The sequence below is a fragment of the Trichosurus vulpecula genome, chromosome 1 (assembly GCF_011100635.1).
Source record: "Trichosurus vulpecula isolate mTriVul1 chromosome 1, mTriVul1.pri, whole genome shotgun sequence".
In the NCBI taxonomy this organism is placed as follows: domain Eukaryota; kingdom Metazoa; phylum Chordata; class Mammalia; order Diprotodontia; family Phalangeridae; genus Trichosurus; species Trichosurus vulpecula.
Genome location: NC_050573.1, coordinates 394011741 through 394030059, shown reverse-complemented (window position 1 = coordinate 394030059; position 18319 = coordinate 394011741). Strand labels below are relative to the sequence as shown.

At 37.8% G+C, this 18319-nt stretch overlaps 1 protein-coding gene across 3 annotated transcripts in view; it reads right to left on the bottom strand.

The window, feature by feature from the left end:
- The window catches only part of MALT1 (MALT1 paracaspase), a 96193-nt gene that overhangs the window by 24684 nt on the left and 53190 nt on the right, over window positions 1–18319 (bottom strand). For all 3 annotated transcript variants that reach the window (XM_036761093.1, XM_036761101.1, XM_036761109.1), the window contains 2 exons: window positions 16211–16243; window positions 9008–9211 (listed from right to left, as the gene is read on the bottom strand). In XM_036761093.1, coding sequence (XP_036616988.1) covers window positions 9008–9211; window positions 16211–16243 — 237 coding nt within the window. The remainder of the gene's footprint in view (window positions 1–9007; window positions 9212–16210; window positions 16244–18319) is intronic.

Below are 18319 nucleotides of genomic sequence, written 5' to 3'. Positions count from 1 at the left end.
CACAAATATTTGTTTACAATTCAAATGTCCACCCCCTAGGTCAAAGCAAGTTAATCTCTTTAGCTCATACTCATAAAGTACTTCTTGAGCATCACACTGCCATTGCAGGCTTCCACTTGCCATCCAAAGTCCCAATTTCAAATAAAGAGTTCAAACAAAGTTCTTTTGGGATCTGTTCTTCCCATTATGTTCCAGTCCCTGGTTCCAAGTCCTGAGGGTCCGCTGGGCAATAAAGCCAACAGGGTGGGGTCCTGGGGGTCCAAGGTACTTCCCCCACCCCAACAAAAACAAATCCACCCCTCCCTCCTGGATCCCAAGCAGCCCAAGGGGGAGGCAGAAGAAAGGCACACTTAGCCCCTTGCTGCAAAGTTTCCATCTTGCCCCAGGGCTGAATTCCAAGCTCCTGGGTTCCAACTCTGGATGGCCTCACCTGGCTTCTGCTGGAATGTAGGTGATTCTCCACCATTTCACTCCTCTCACCAAAGTCAGCTCCAAGGCAGCTCAGCGCTTTCAGCTTTCCAAAGTTCCCATGCGGGCAGTCTTCTGCTCTGTCTGGATCAATATTTCGGCAGCCACCGTCTACTTCTTCTTTCTCCATACCAGCCCCTCTGGGCAAATCTGCAGCATAGTCCTCCCAGGCCAGGCTTGTCAACTTAATCCCTCTGAAGGAGGGATTATCTTCCAGGGGCCCTGTTCTGGGATCCTGGGAAACCACTAGTCTGTTTTCCTTCAGGCCTTTGTCACTCCTGGGGCTCAACAGAACCATAGCCACCCCAAATACAAAGAGCAATCCAAAAACTGGGAAACATTCAGTCACCCCAGTACCCCAAAACGCCATACTTTCCTTTTAAAACGCAGATCCTGCTGAGTTATGCCATTTGTACGTTACCTCTGGTTGTAGCCTCAGCTCTTTTGCTTTACAGAATATAGTATTCCAAGATCTATGGTCCTTCAATATAGTAGCTACCAGATTTTGTGTAATTCTTATTGTAGCTCCATGATATTTAAATTGGTTTTTTTTTTCTTGTTGCCTCCAATATTTTCTCCTTAACCTGGGAGCTGTGAAACTTGGCTATAATATTCCTCTAAGCTTTCCTCCTGGGATCTCTTTCAGGTGGCGACTGGTGGATTTTTTCTATTCCTATTTTGCCTTCTTATTCTAGAATTCAGGGCAATTTTCCTTGATAATTTCTTATACTATTGTACCAAGATTCTTTTTTTATCATAATTTTCAGGCAATCTAACTATTCCTATATTATTTCACCTTGATCTGTTCTCCAGATTGGTTGTTTCTTCTGATAAGACGTTTCACTTTCTTCTATTTTTTTCATTCTTTTGATTTTGTTTTTATGATTTCTTGGTGTCACACAATGTCATTAGCTTCCCCTTGTCCAATTCTAGTTTTCAAGGAATTATTTTCTTCCTTAAATTTCTGATTCTCTATTTCCAGTTGGTTGACTTTCTTTTCATAATTTTCTTGAATTGCTCTTTTTTTTCTAATTTTTCCTTGATCTCTCTTATTTGATTTTTAAAGTCCCTTTTAAGTTCTTCCAAGAATTCTTTTTGTTCTTGGGACCATTTGATGTCTCTCATTAAAAAAAGGAGTGGCTTTTTTTTTAGCTCCATTATCTTCTTCTGAATATAAATCCAGATCTTCTCTGTCCCCATAATAACTATCTACGGTTAGGTTCTTTCTCCTTTGCTTACTCATTTATATTTATTTACTTTTTTTTCCTTTAGCAGCTACTAGTGTAATCAAGTTGTAGTCCTGAGGTATGTAGAATGATGCCCCAAGCCTCAGTTCCTTCTTACTGTTATTTTCTGAGGTCTTTCTCAGGGGCCCAACCTTGGGCTCTCCTCTCCAATCCTAAGTCTCAGTTAGGGCCCCCAGCCATACTGTCCTGCAAATGATCATGCTCCCTGTGGTCCCTCTGGTAGCTGCAAACTACAGCTGTCCTCTCTGCCCCAGAACTGAAACCAGGGACTCTGCTCTACCACAAGTGCCCACAGCCAACAGGGTCCTTGCCCCTTGTTACTCCATTCACTTGGTGTGTGCTAGCTCCTTTTCCCCATAGCCACAATGCAGGACTGATTAGTACAGCTGTGCTTGGTGTCTCTCAACAATGGAAGGTCCTTCAATCTTCTACTCAGCCATCAGACTCCCCACACTGTCTGTGAAATGAAAGTTTCTAAGGCTGAGGCTGCCTCTTACCCCAGCTTCTCTCAGGGCTTGTTTTTTGTTGATTCTGCAGTCTGCCTGGAGGTTTTTCCACTTCACTCAGGCCAAACCTCTGCCCCTGGAGGTTGGGTCTTTCCTGGGGTCTTCTCAAATTGCCTTAGGAGTACAACTCCTTTACCCTGTGTTTATTTCTGCTTCTCTGAGGTGATAGTTCTCTTTTTTTGTGGAGAACTGAAAGTTTTCTGACCTACTCTGCCATCTTCCCAGAATCCTCTCCCTACATTAATAATTACTGTTTATCTTTAACGCTACCAACAAACAAGCTTTGAAATGTCACTTTCCTGGCAACCAAATGTTATTGCACAATAAGATGGTAAGCATTATAAATATGTGAAATAAGGCGCCAATAGGTTCAACAGCTGCTCCCTTAAAATCTGGAGGTGTGCCCATTAAAACTAATAAGTTACAAACAATTTGAAAAGTGACAGCAACTTTTATGTGCTTCTAAATTTTATCACTACACAAAGCATCTATGAAAAAAAGAGAAAATAAAATTTTCCTGGCTTTACAACTTTTTGTGCAAAGTATTGCTTTACTAAATTTCACCAACAACCTCTAAGAAATAAAGCCAACTAGGTTGTGCAGAGTCTCTCTTTCTCTTTATGTGTGTGTGTGTGTGTGTGTGTGTGTGTGTGTGTGTGTGTGTACACACACACACACACACACACATATATATATATATATATATATATTCTCTTAAAGAAAAGTGCCTGCACATTTTTATATACAGAGTTATTTTACAGGTCAAAGTGGAAAAAGTCATAGTTTGCAAGAGAACTGAAATAGCACCCAGAACAGTGGCATGTACTTTAAATATTCAACAGATAATGTCTGGGTTGGGGAAAGAGAAGCACTAGTAAGAGTTTTATATATACATATATGTTAGGATTACAGAAAATCTTTGGCTCTGTGACCATTGGCTCTGACAAAATATATATATATATATACTGACTATGAAATGTAGTTTCAATGCTGAATTATTGGTAAGATGAACATAACAGATTATTACCCAGATGTTGAATTTACATTACAAAATTTTTCTGTGATCTGTAAGCTATCACAAAAAACAAATCCAGGTAAGTCTTTTTAGGACAGCATTAAAACAACTTTAGGTTGAAATCAAAACTAGAAAATTTCATTCTAGTTTTATAAAGCTAAATGTAACTTTAGTCTATTATAAAACAGCCCATTAAGAGAGTCCACTAATAATGGACAGGTCCTTCACCTTCTTATTATCAACTTTTGTTTCATAACCTCCAGTATATTATCAAGAATAAATTGTATGAGATTAAATGAATTAATAACTCTTGCACTACTTCATAAGGCTTTTGTAAGAAGCATGTTTTGAGAACCTTACAGTACCATAAGTGAAGGTTGTTATTACCATCATCAAGAGCCATCATCAATGAATGACTTGAAAAGGAACTACGTCAAGCACAGAAGTTTGAAAAAAAAAGGCAAGCCTGAATACTACCATGGGTACCATAAAATATATTTTAAAACTGGAGAAAACCTTTTAGTGATTTGGAAAGACTTTCTATGGTGGATTTATAGAAATAGAGGGACAAGAATTGCACAGAATCAGGGGTAGTCTGCAATCTATACCAGTGAAGAGAGTATCTATCTCACCCTCTACCATACCCCTTCTAAATTTATTCTGCATTCTCACCATGACCTCCATGCACTCTCCACCCCTTTCCAGTTCTCCCACTCTATCTCCTGACCTCACTTCCCCCCCCCTTTTCCCCTTAACCAACTGAACTACACACTGTCCTCTACTCTTGATTCCCTAGGCCTTACTAAATCTTAACTCCGGACCACCTCCTTCCTCTACTCCATTTTGCATTCTATTGAACACTGCTAGAGGAAGTCACCCAATTCTGATGACTAGGTCCACTAAAACTTATGTTATTTAATCTGAACTAGCCCCTCACTGTAGCACAGCAATCCTTATATTTCCTTGATTGGTTTTCTGTCCCATTTCTCACAGCAACTATTCTAAATCTTTGCTTCTCAAGCCACCTATGCCATACCACACCCCTTCGCTTTCTCTTAGCAGAAGACCTTGCCTTCTTTCCTAAGTCGAGAGCATCTATTTTGAATTTCTTCCCTATTCTGCCTCTCAAGGGTACTCTACATGTCCCTGTTCTCTTCCCCATTCACTCTAGTATACGATTGGTAACCATTCTCACCAGGACCAATCAGTCCTTTGGAATCTTTGAGCCTGTCTCCTCCAAAAGCCTACCCTTTCAATTATCCCTCTTTTCTCTAATCTTCAATTTCTCTTTGCTCACTTGTTCTTTCTTTGTTGCCAACAAACATTAAACGTCCCTGGTCCTTCGCTTGACCCAGCTCTCATTTCAAGCTATTATCCTGTATCTCTCCTACTTTTCACAGCCAAACAGTTGTAGAAGCAGAAATTTTGATTCTTAGTAACAATAAAATAAGAGGCTCTAATCACATTTCCACATTGCCTTCTGATTTCCTTAAGAAGGAGCCTGAGAGGCAGCAATTAGGACTTGTAGTCTCTGAGAGAATAAAGCTTAGAATCAGAAAAGCATGTTGGGTTAACTGTGACACAAGTTTCTGCTCTATCCAGCAGATGGTGCCACTTTTCTCTCTTCATATTGTACTAGACATTTTTCCACAGTTAACCATATGGCTATGGAGGTTTACTATTAAAGGGGTAAATTAATGACCATTTTAATTAAAAAAAACCCTACTTTGCTAGGTTTATTAAGAAATTTATTGGTTTAAAAGCTACTTTATTTGTAAACAATTTTCCATAAAATGAAGTTACATAAAATCATCCTCTTTGTATCATGTGAAAAAGTACCATGAAAAAATATAAGAACTTTGGAGAACCTACAGATGACCATTATGGGAGATGAATATTTTTATACATCTATATATGAACTACGCAAGATAAAATGAGAACAATATTTATTTAGTCCAAAAACAATAACTTAAAAAAGGAGACAAGGCTATAATGTTACATAAATTTTACCTAATAGAGGACAAACATGAATGAGCATCAAATTGCTATTGGTCAGAGAAGTTAGGAGATAAAATTAAGATTGATTTTTTAAAAGTTGCATATCGTTTTCAATTTTTTTTGGTAATAGTAATCTTAGAATGAAATTAAGGAGAGGAAATACTTAGATTTTTACTGACATGCAAATATGTGACAGTAGTATAATTCAAAAGTGAAAAAGTAAATAATTTTCATTTCCACAATTAGTTAATTCTATTTGTTGGGAAACTTTTTTTTACTATGTTAAAGTAAGTAGATATCTTACTATTTTAAGTTGACTAGTCTTTTCTATGAAATTAAAGGTCAAAGATCTGTTTGGAAGATGAAACAAAAATACCCTTGCAGATTTATTTATAATTTTAAGACACTTTTCTTTAAAACAGACTAAGAAGAGACCTTAAAGATTCTCTTGTTCAACTTTCATTCTAATGAATTCAGACTATATCTCTCTGTATCAAAGAACAGCTGGGATTATTAGATCCATTACTTATCACAATGAAAACAGGTTTGTTAGGGGCACCTCGCTGGAGAAGTTGATAGAGCATTGGACCTGAGTTCAAATCCAGCTTCAGCTACAATTCCCTGTAGATGGTGAAGTTTTACTGATGTTCTTATTTGGAGATAGTATTGTGCTAATAGCATCAAAGCCAGGAATGCTGCAAAGTCTCCTAAATGGATCCATAGTCACTGAGGAGATTAGCGTAACTATGTACATAACAAAAACCAAGTGGTCAATGAATGTGTTCTATTAATACTGTTAATGTGCAAGGAGATAGCCCCTTGAGTTCATATATCAGTACATGTATCTTGGACAGCAGATGCACAATGAAGTGCACCCAGAGGTGACTATGAAGAGAGTGAGCTAAATTATAACTGGGAAAAAACGCAGTGCTGCTAATGATCCTAAGCTCCTACTGAAAACAAATATCTGTATTTTTAGGGCCAATATTTTTCCAGTGATGCTCTATGCTTCAAAGCATGGGATAGGACTATTTTTTAACTGCAAAAATTTCAATATATTTTTGTCAAATTAGATGTAAAAACAATTAGCTTTTGTTTTTAAAATTTTGAGTTCCAAATTCTCTCTCCCTTCCTCTCCTTCCCTCCCTCTGAGAGAACAAGCAGTTAGGTATAGATTATACACAGGCAGTCATGCAAAACATTTCTGTATTAGCCATGTTGCAAAATAAAAAAAAACAAGAAAGATAAAGTATTAAAAAAAAGTTTTGATCTGCATTCAGACTAATAGGACCATTTTCAAAGAATTAAAGTTGCAGGTCACCCAAAGGAAAATGGAGAAGTGTATGGTAAGCACTAGACTGCAGAATATTACTGATAACAAAGTGTTCAGGAGAAGTAGTATGAAAGAAATTTATTATTAGTAAATGAGGTGAATCAGTCATGCAGTAGATATCACCACAGTGATGTCAAATGCTCTCCTTGGAGTAATGGAAGATCCCCCCTTAAAGGATGACAGGAAGACATGGACAAGGTTGGCAGAAGATGAGAACTATAATCTTCATTACAAGGAATACCCACATGGTTGAGATTCCAGATCCATCACAATATCCAAGTATTACTTGTACACATTTTAGTTCCTGTATTCCTGTAAGTTCCTCTAGAGGGGGCTAAATCTAATTTATTTTTGTTTTTCCCTTTTTGCCTAGGATATAGTAAACTTGTATTTCTCTTTTTTCAGGGCACAAGTTAATTATAGCAATTCTGACCTATACAAATAATGTTTATGTAATCTAAAAAATAATCTTCATATTAATTTTCTAGAAACATACTTATCTTTCATTGGTCTTTACTAGCAATTTCTTCTCACTACTAATATCTTCATAGGAATGGTTCACATACTTTTTTTTTTTTTTTTTGTCAAACAACTGTCTTTTTTCATTAATAGTCAGGTTTGTAGGCCATATTCCTTCTCTTATTAATATCTTCCCTGTTAGCTTTTCTGCTTGTACTCAAGGTCTTACTGAGTTTTCTTGCCTCTGAGATCTCTGATAATTTCAGCCTTCTTTTCAATATTCATTATTAAACCCCTTCCCCGTTGACTGTTTTTCTTTTTTTTTTTTAAATTAATTTATTTATTTAACATATTTAGACTGTTATTCTTGACGGTGGAAACTCAAGGCAGTCTCAGCCTCCTCTTATGCTGGGCAATTCACATTTTACTTGCTTCAGGCTCTGCCCCAAGTGACTTCTGGGAGAAAAGAACTGGCCCAGCTAGCTGCCAGGCCCTTTTCTCTCAGGTTTGCTGAGGTCCCTCTGTTCCTCAGTTCTCTATTTAAGCTCTACGTGAACACAAAGCATCATCACGCTGCACTCCCAGTCAGAGTAAGCTCTGGCTTTTGGCTTTCCTTGACTGGTGGGGGCAGACAGGAGGGGCAAAGGACACAGGTGTGTTCTTTTGAAAACCTGCAGGTTGGCTGGTGCAGCTCTGAGAGACCTTGATGGTCAGTGGCGGCAGGGGTGCTGAATAAGTACGGCAGAGGTTAGAAATTAGCTTTCTCTGCTGTTGGTTCTTTAGGTTGTTATCTCATTAAGGTTCTTGGTGTCTTAAACTGCAGAGAAATTGCTTTACCTCTTGTGCATGATTCACATCACAGAGAGTTCTGAGAGGTTGTGAGGATCAAAGAGAATGTCTCATCCTCCATTCTGGTGGTCAGGTAACCTGGAAATTAGCAACTCATTTCATGGCTCTACTTAGAAGCATGGGATTTTAAAGTTGGAAGGAATATTAGTCTTCATCTAGTCCAATCTCCTCATTTTTACAGATGAGAAAGCAGGCCCAAAGAAGCTAACAGGCTTGTCTAAAGTCACACGGATTGAAGTAGGAGTTGTTGTTCAGTCATTCGGTCTTATCCACAGGACCCCATGGACTTGTCCGTGAGGTTTTCTTGGCAAAGATACTGGACTGGTTTACCATGCACTTCTGCAGTGTATCCCCATTTTAGATGAGGAACTGAGAGGGATTTGCCGAGGGTCATACAGATAGTAAGTGTCTAAGGCTGGATTTGAACTCAGATCTTCCTGACTCCAGGCCTGGTGCTCTATCCATTGTACCACCTAGCTGCCCCTTGTACTGAATAGTAGTACCAAGATTCATTTCCAAGTCCTTACCCCATATCTAGTGCTCCTTTTACTCCTCCATACTTTTTGTTTTATGCAGAACCCTGATTTCTACAGAAAAAATCATGGAAAAAGAAAAATCCTATAACTATTTGTGAATCTGCATCCTCTATAATAGTTATGCTAAAATCTTCTCTAAGTTTAGGATTTATTTCTGAAAGGTTACATAAAGGAAAAATAAACAATATTTTTATGATGAGAAATCATTACAGGTAAAGCAGAATTCTTTTTTTTTTCTTTTTCACTTTTAAAAAACAATACATGAACTAGGAATGTGTTCATTAAGGAATGAAAAATAGTAGTAGTAACAGTTTGGTATTGGTATCCAATCTAAAATAAGAATATAGATAAGGAATTTGTAGTTCAAATGAAAGGTATAGTTTTTTTAAACTTCTAATATGATTAGCTATTATGTAATTTTATCTGAGCTTCTATTTATTTAACACACATGCTATGACTAACAATATGAATGCTATGCTAGGTGTTACAAAAGATTTTAAAACAAAACATATAACATTTGGTGATTAGTGGATATTGAATAGTTTGAATGATTTCGGGGGAATGTGAAAATCAAGAGAATACCACAAAAAACTCACCATATACTCCTTGGTCCAGAAGTAATAAAAATTCATCCACAGCATTGCGCATTTCATATTCAGTAAGATCCAATAATGAAACCACCTTGAAATCTAGTTGTCTTAACAAATTGGTCAATTCATAGACATCTACCAAGGGAGCCTTAAGTTTAGGGTGATTCCAATAATTCATATTCCCAATCAAAAGGGCTACTTTGTCTTTTGCTGTAAGAAAAAAATGGACTGGTTTTAAAATTTAAGAGTTTTTTTTTCTCTTTGTAATATGTGGCAATATCAGAACCAGAAATTTCATTAAATGAATTGTAACAAATATTTAAGTAATAAGATTTCATTCTGTACTATTTTTAGAACACAATGTTTTTTATTATTTTACATAGGAGAAAAATACATAGACATTATCAAGACTTTTTCAAAAACTGGAATTAAAAGAAACACTTATGAGAACCAGAAGGGTGATAAAAGTTTTAAGAGAGTCTAACACTGAAATGTAGTTATTTCCTTTGATGTTATACCAAATGTTTGCTGAATGAGGACAAAAAAAGAATGTTAAGACTTTCAAATGGAGTTTAAGTAATTAGAAGTACACGTAACTTTAATTTTTACAAAATGGCTATTTGATTTACAGGAAATGTGTCAATGAATAGGAAGGATGGGAAGGTTATGAGTGAGTGTCAGAATAAAGGAAATGGTGAGAATAACAGGTCAAAAAAAAAAGGATACAGAAGCAGAAATGAGAGGGAATGGATAAAGGATGAGGAAGTAAAGAGAGGTACTAAATGAGGTTTGGAAAGAACAGAAGACTCTGCCAAACATTTTCTTCCATTTTCACTCATGCGTGTAATATGATTATTTTTAAAATGTGCCCTCCAAAACTTCCTCAACTGCTTTCCTTAACCAGTCCCTTAATTTGCTATACCAGAGCAGGTACAGGGCCTAGCTCAGGTGTAGCTGAATGGCTCTAATACATAAACTGTGAAGATGTGTAACTTGGCTTTGAGTAAATCTCTATATGTCAACATATCTGTTTTTAAAGGACAAAAGTTCCTACCCATGGCAGAAAGAAGACACGATCTGTTTTACTTGTTGTGCTGGGCCAAACAGATCCTGACTAGAAGAGTTAGGAGACCACTAGGCCATATTTAATGATGATAAATATGGTTAAAACCTTAAAAGACCACTCTGAAAGTACCTATGTTTAAAATATACTTAAGTTGTTCAGGGGTGAGAAAAAGGCACACGGGCAAGTGACTGGAATAGCAATGGGGAAAAGAATGATACCAGAGATTAATAAAAGGCAGTGGAGGTAAAATATTAACAGCATGGGTAGCAGCAGGTTAAGTGACAACAAAGAGGTGATGTGCCATACTACTGGCTGATGGCCTAACATGCCACCTTCTAGCATAGCTGCCAGGACTTGCTGACCCCTGTCACTGAGTGTTGCTAAGTACTTTATTTATAATAATTAACACTTATAAAGCTGACACAGTGTCTTTAAAAATAATACGAGTTGATCAAGATATTGATTTGATTTCTAATTTGAAAGACATACTCAGATGCTCTCAATAGTCGAGATGACTATTTTATAGGAAATTTTACAGATTTTTTTTTACTAATTTTACAGAAAAACTCAAAACTTTCCTTTCCTTTCCTAATACTAAAAGTCTAATGTCAAATGAATTGTGGGGAGGAAAAAAACTAAACTAATAACTATAAAGCAAATGACCATATAAAGTTAGGCAGGGGGAAACTACTTTACATTTAAAAGGCCTCAAACCTTTTGGTGATATTCTCAGACTTTGGGCTACTAGATGGTACAGCAGATAAAATAGGGCCTGGAATCTGGAAGATTCATCTTCCTGAGTTCTTATCTGGCCTCAGACACTTACCAGTTATGTGACCCTGGGCAAGTTACTTAACCCTGTTTGCCTCAGTTCCTCATTTGTAAAATGAGCTTGAGAAGGAAACAGCAAACTACTCTAGTATCTTTGCCAAGAAAACTCCATATGGGGTTGTGAAGAGTTGGATCCTCAGGAGCAGAGAACCACAAGACTAGCTAAAGAAGAGTGAACTGCCCCAAGTCAGGAGAAACAGCAAATTAAAGCTGTCCGCTCTTTAGTACTGAAATTGGGCCCGTGAGTGGCTGTTGCACTTCCAGCTTGGATGAGAGAGGGTCAACTTGTCTCCTCTTATCCCCACCCCTCAAGAGCCTGAGTACTCATCCCCTCCTTTATACCTCATAAAAGGTGGTATCCCATTCAGATGTGGAGTTTTATTAATAGAAAAGGGCAGAATCAAGGACAGTTGTGAAACACTGAAAAAGCAGCCCCACAGAGAAGACACTCACAGTAAAGACAGCAAAATTCCTATATCTGATTTGTGTAAGATAAACATGAGGACTTTAAGATCAAAACTTGGGAAGCCCTATTATTTATAACTATTTAGTGACTATGAGACAACTGTATAATACCTATTTGTGGTGTTGATGCAGAAATGTGGATTTTGGCTTCTTATTATGAGATTGAGATGTATTATTTAACCCAAGACACTCTGCTCTAGAGCAGTAGGTTTATCAAGACCGGACCTCCTACTGTATTTGAGAAGAACCCTTAGTGCTGGGTCACAGTAAGACCTCAGAGACTACACTATTATTTGCTGCTTGAAGAAAAGATTTGCTGTTGAGAAGGGCTGACTGGAGGGGAAAGATTTTACTTTTATCTTTTCTTGCGCTGCCATCTATAGTTTCTGAGTTGGAAAATACCTCAGATCTCAGTCAAGGGAAGGGACCTGGAAATTTTGCTCAGCAGATCTCAGGCTTAGGGGGAACTGCTTTTGGATGAAAGAGTGTAATGCTATCTCAGAGTGCAGACAAGGAGGAAGGGCTGGAAAAGCTGTGCAGTACCCAGGCTGAGGGTTCTGTCTTGATGAAAAAGTTAACATTGCCTTGGAAGCTGAACAGAGAAGTGGTTCAACCACCAAGCAGGGAGAGGCCCTTGAGGGCTGACTCCAACCATTTGTGAACTGTTGTGCATTGTTCCTGAAGGAGAAATCAAGGCCTGAAGTTTAGACCTATGATTTACCTGGGGCAATGTGCTTCCTATTAGTGTGCCTCTGTACTACAGAAGTGACCACTCTTGTCCACAGACACTGTGTACTTAGACATAATGTATCCAAGGTTTATGGAATGCTATGTTTAATTAGTGTTATTTTGCCTTATGTTTAGTAAATGTTTTTGATTAAGAGTTAATGGTATTCTCTTCCTGCTTCTTTTTAGAAGTGTGGGTTCCAAGGGTGTGGAAAATAAAATATAATATCAAAATTTTTGATGTATTGATTGGTTTTACAGCTGGGTCCTGATTAGGAGAAAAATTAATCCCCTACACGTATTTGAATTCACAATACTCAAAGTCATAATTATGTAAAATATGGTAGGTAGTTCTAGACCAATAGAAGTATTTAGTATAAATTCAAATAATGCAGCCACTCCTGGGAATTCCTTATTTGCACTAATTGGGACTTAGGTATATTAATTTTTTTCTTACTTTTTTTTTTTGGAGGCAATTGGGGTTAAGTGACTTAATCATGGATCACACGGCTAATAAGTGTCTGAAGCCGGATTTGAATTCAGGTCCTCCTGACTCCAGGGTTGGCACTCTATCCACTGTGCCACCTTGCTGCCCTTCTTTTTCTTAAAAATAATTGTTTTTAAATAGATGGCTCTCTAAAGGGAGGAGGAAGGAAATAAAGAGAAATGGAAGCTATGTAAGAAACAAAAGTTCAATAAATGACTTTTAAAAATTAGTTAATGTGTAATCTTAGCTGGTTTGTTAAATGGGAAACAGTGATGGGGGCTTAAAACCTACAGTTGTGAGTAGGAGAAGCACAACTCCCCCACAACAGGGTTACTCCTAGGACCCTGAGCATGAATTGTAGCAACATGGCCACCCCTTCTGGGAACTCCTGATTTATCAGTGTGCAAGTTCAGGTTGGGTGAGTGAGCAAGTCAACCCAAAGAAAAAAACAGGAAGGAGGACTGGGTGCCATGATACTATATCAGTATTATCCTTTCCCAGAACAGTATGTAATCATCCCTTCTCTGACATGCATCTTCTTTTTTAAAAAAATAATTTCAGCTCTGAATTCTCTCCCTTTCACTAGCCCTTACCTCACCTACTTAGAAAGCAAGAAAAACAAAGCCCACTACAAACATGTATACTCAAGTACAACGAATTCCCATGTTAGCCATGTCATTTTTAAGTTTTGTTCTGTGTCCACCACCTCTAACTGGAAGTGATAGTATCTCATATGCATCTTCAATCTCTACCTATCCATTGGTTGCTTCCCATTATACTTAAGTCTCTTTAATACTACAGAAGTTTTCAACCATTCTACCCCATTGTATCACTGTCTCGTCTCTCACCTCCCTTTCACTGACAAATTTCTATAAAAAGCAGACTACATATCTGAATGCAGATTGATGCAATGATCAATTTTAACTTTGGAAGACTGATGATGATAGTGAGGCAGTGGACCATAGGTGTAGAAAACTGTATAAACTTTAAGTCCATTGATGTTTTTTTCAGTTTCTTTGTTACAAGAAAAGGTGGGGAGAAGCAGTTACTGGGAAGTAAAATGTTTTTTAAAAAGCATCGTTAAATTTTATGTAATTTACATCTTCATTTCACAATCTTCACTCTTCAGTTTGCAATTTGACTTCCATGTCTACAACTCTACTGAAACATCCTCTTAATGGTTGTCAATGATGTCCTTTTTTCATTTTGAACTAGATGTCTCATAATCATCCAATATTTTGTGTCCAAAACAGAACTAATTCTTTTCTCCCAATCACACTCCTCTTCTGAACTTCTCTAATATGTCAGAAGCACCATCCTTCCAGCTACCAAAGTTCATAACCTCAATGTCATCTTCAACTACTCTCATTTGCTCACCCCACAGATCCAATCATTTGTCAAATCTTGTCATGTCTTTCTTTATAACATGCTTCCCACACATACCCATTTTTCCACCCACACAGTCACCTCCCTGGTCTTGCCTTGATTACTGCCATAGCCTACTAATTGGATTCCCTTTCTTGTGTGTTCCTCCATTCTAATACGTTCTCCACATAGGCCTGACCATATCCATCCCCTTCTTCATCTTCAACTCAATGAAGTATAGTACCTCCCTATCACCCTGAAGATCAAACGACATTTAAAACTCTTCACAACCTGGTCTCTTTCGACCTCTTGAGTATTTTCATACAATCACTCAAAAGTACAGATCAGGGGCCTCTTACTTGCTGTTCCTCTCTAAATTTATTTTTTAATAAACTGTATATGTGTTCTAGCTTCTTATTGAATTGAAAGCTCCTTGAAGGTAAAGATCTTTTTATTTACTACAGTGCCTAGCACTCCGTGCACAGCAGTTAAATTAACATATGTTTGTTTAATTGAACTGAATGTCCTTTGTAGCCTTCTAAATGAGAATTAAGCCTAATGATCCCACACAAGCAACAAATGGGTCAGATTTGGTCACTCTGTATCCTTTTTTGTTGTTGTTTAGTTGTTTAGTGTCTGACTCTTCATGACCCCTTTTGGGGTTTTCTTGGCAAAAATACTGGAATGGTTTACCACTACCTTCTCCAGCTCATTTTACAGATGAGGAAAATGAGGCAAACAGAGTTAAGTGACTTGCTCAGGGTCACACAGCTATGAAGTATCTGAGGTTGCATTTGAACTCAGGTCTTCTTGACTCCAGGCCTGTGCCACCTAGCTGCCCCTCTTTATCCTTATACATATATAATGTATTTCTCTCACTATTATATGGAAAGTCTTGTTCTATAAACTTGTCCCTTAATAATAACATTCTATACCATTTTGCTTTATTTCATTTGGGCCATAACAATCTAAATTTTTTCTAGTAGCAAATTAGTTTTATCATTACAAAAAGAGTTATGCAGTTTTTTTGGTGCTAGTAGAATTCTGCATTTAAGAAATCAGTTTATAGTATGGGGTTGGTCAATGCTAGATGAAATGTGTCACTGAGACATACTAGTCATGTTTAGAAATCTCAAGGGGAGTGGTATCAAAGCTGCAACTATGTTAGGTATGGCAAAATTTTGCCTCTATGATACAAAGATGACACAGATAAAAGTATTTCATTAGTATCCTAAATTAGGTACATATAAAACTTCTTTAAATACAAAATGAACCAACTGTTGGTGATAATGATCCTTAGTATAGTAAAAGCAGCTGCCAAGTTTAATCATTTTAAATATCTTTAGTATTACTATGACATGTTTTTAAAACTTTTTAAAAAAGTTTTTTAAATTCATTGTATTATGTCCGGCATAGCCTCCTAAATGAGATCCGCCACCACCCAAGAGAATTCAGCCTAATGATCCACACAAGAAGAAACAAGTGGGTAAAAATATTTTGTTCAAAGCTAATATAAAGTTAATTTGTCATTACAAATACCTTAGAGTGATCCCAGAAGAGGAAGAAGAGAATGAGCTACATTGTATTTGGGAAACTGCAGTGTTTTCAACAATCTCAAGCTGAGCCTTTAAACAGAAACTCATCTCCTTAAAAACTAGTATCGTTCTGGTATTGTTACACGTGAGTCACAAAATACCACATCTATGAAGAGCCAAAACTGCAGGGGAGCCAAAAGGCAATGGAGAAATATTGTGGGTAATAGAGGTGACGGTATATTGCCAACGATGACCCCTACACAAGAAGCGTCACAAGACATGTCATTCAGGAGATACACGCTTGGAAAATGAGGCAGGCCAATCATGCAGCAAGAATGAAGGGTAATAGATGGGAAAGCTCTACGGCTGAACTGGTATTCACATAACGTTAAAGATCCAGAAGGCAGCCTCTAGCATTTTGATTAGACACCTCCTTCCTATCCCCTCCCCCCAGACCCCTATTCTGCCCAATACAGAAGGTTTATAGGACAGAGATAAGTCATGCACAAACTAAAAAAGCATAGATGAATTGTGACCTACTCCACTGGAAGGAGAAACAACAATTCAATCATCGATCCATTTAAGTATTACTACCACAAAAAAGGGCTAAATACTATAGACACGCATATAAACATATGCATTTATGTGCATTTGTATGTTCGCATACATATATACATACATGCATATATAAGTATATACATATGTATATGCATACATGAAAAAGCTCTACTCACCAAAAGGCCGGTCAGTTAATTCATCTTTAATATCTGTTTAAAAAAATGAAACAAAAAGATAGTGATTATAAATTATAATATTTTTCACAGTGCTGACAAATGTTACTCAGAAACAATTCATTTTTAGATACAAATGAAGGGCCACATAATGCTATATTGGGAAGAGGGTATTCTCTTCTAGTCAATCGGCAATCATCTGCTGTGCTTGGGGAGGGGACTCCCATAATTTCATGGGTACTGCCTATTTGCTTACTACTTACTCCACTTTACTTTCTTCACTCAGATATTCTTCTGCTTTTCTCCTCAGTAACTACATAAATTCCACCAAAATCTTCTCAGGAGATTTTGATGGCTGCCCTTGCAGCTTTATACACTCCAAAGAAGGGACTTCCTATACATTCATCTCTCTCCCAAGCTTCATCTTCAATTCAGCTTTTAAGCAAGGGAAATGTAACGACTTTATAGCTTGAGTAACCATATTGTTGGGCCCCCTCTGATTTTGTACCCTGATTACAGGAACAGTCTCTTGCCTCTGGGCCTGAATCCCTCCCTTGCTAATTTATCTTAAGGATTACAGTCCTATCCTGAACTCTAATACCAGCAGCTGGCTGCCTGAAACTTGCTATTAGATCTCTCAGATAATGACCCCCTGACTTCCTGGACTGAGGCTTTTTAGCTTTCAAGATTTTCCTGATATGTAGATAACCTCTGTGAAATAACTTGTCCTTTACCAGACCCTCCTAGTCACAGGATCACAGAGATGGAGTTGTAAGGGAGTTCAAATGTAATCTAGTCCAACCTCTTCATTTTACAGGTGAGGAAAATGAGGCCAAGAAGTATTTAGTGGCTTGCCCAAGGTTACAGAGGTACTAAGTACAGAGCTGGGATTCATATTCAGGACCCATGACTCCAAATCAGTGCTGTTTCTACTAAGCCATGCTGTAATAATTGCATTCCCAATGTCAAAAGATGTTTACATTCCCCTAATAAAACACTTCCTAGTATACTTCTATGGCTCTGTAATGCCATCCATATGGATAATCCTCCCTTGATGTAGATCATAACCCATCTCTATCTTTGCAACTAGGGTCCATGCCCTCCCATAAATTCTTGAGTAGGAGTCAACCAAAAGTAGTATGGGCTTTCCTCTATGTCTCTTGAAACAGCATGTGAGGACTAGGGCATGATGGCGTATGCATTTTTGAAAAATCCCTCAATTTTGCTAAAAGGTGGCTCCATCTCCTTTTCTGGGCATACTTCTATGAAGACATCCTTGACCCTCTTCTCTTCACTCTCTGTCCAGGGATTGTTATCCTGGAGTACACAGAACCTCCCGCTCTCCTCACCCACACTACCACCCAAGACTCTCCAAATAGACTTCTGGGAGCCTGTGAACTTGAATGAATATTTTCACTAACTAACTAAAATTTAGCATTTCACTAAATTAAAAAAAAACATAAGAAGGGGTTCACAGGCTTCACCAGATTACCAAAGAGGTCCACGACAAATAAAAGGTTAAGAAACCCCTGCTCTATGCTATCTCACTTGGTAATCACATCAGATCCAATGGGTTCAGCTATCATTTGTATTTAGAGGCATCCCATAGCTATCTATCCAGCTTTAATTCTCTCATGGGCTACAGTCCTATATAACCGTCTTTTCGATCTCGAGTTGAATGTCTCACAAGCATCTCAAAAGTATGTCCAAAACAGAACACATTTTTCCCCCAAATCCTACTGTTAAGGGTATCACTATACTCCCAAGCATACAGACCCTGAACCACAGTAGCTTCCTTGACTCCTTACTCTCATTCACCCCAAATATCTGATCCATTGCTAAATCTTGTCATTTCTATACCCCCTTCTTTCTAGTCATACAGCCACAAGTCTTTTCTCATCTTATATCTCCTGAACACGTATATAGCTTTCTAATTTATCTTGCTGGCTCTGGTGTTTTCCCATTCCAATAGATTCTCCACTAAAGTATAGGTCTGACCATGTCAACCTCCAGTCAGTGAACTCCAGTGGCTCCCTATAAGCTCTTCTATTTGGCATTTAACGCTCTTCACCCCTACCTTTCCAGTCATCTTACTCCCCCTCTATTCACTCT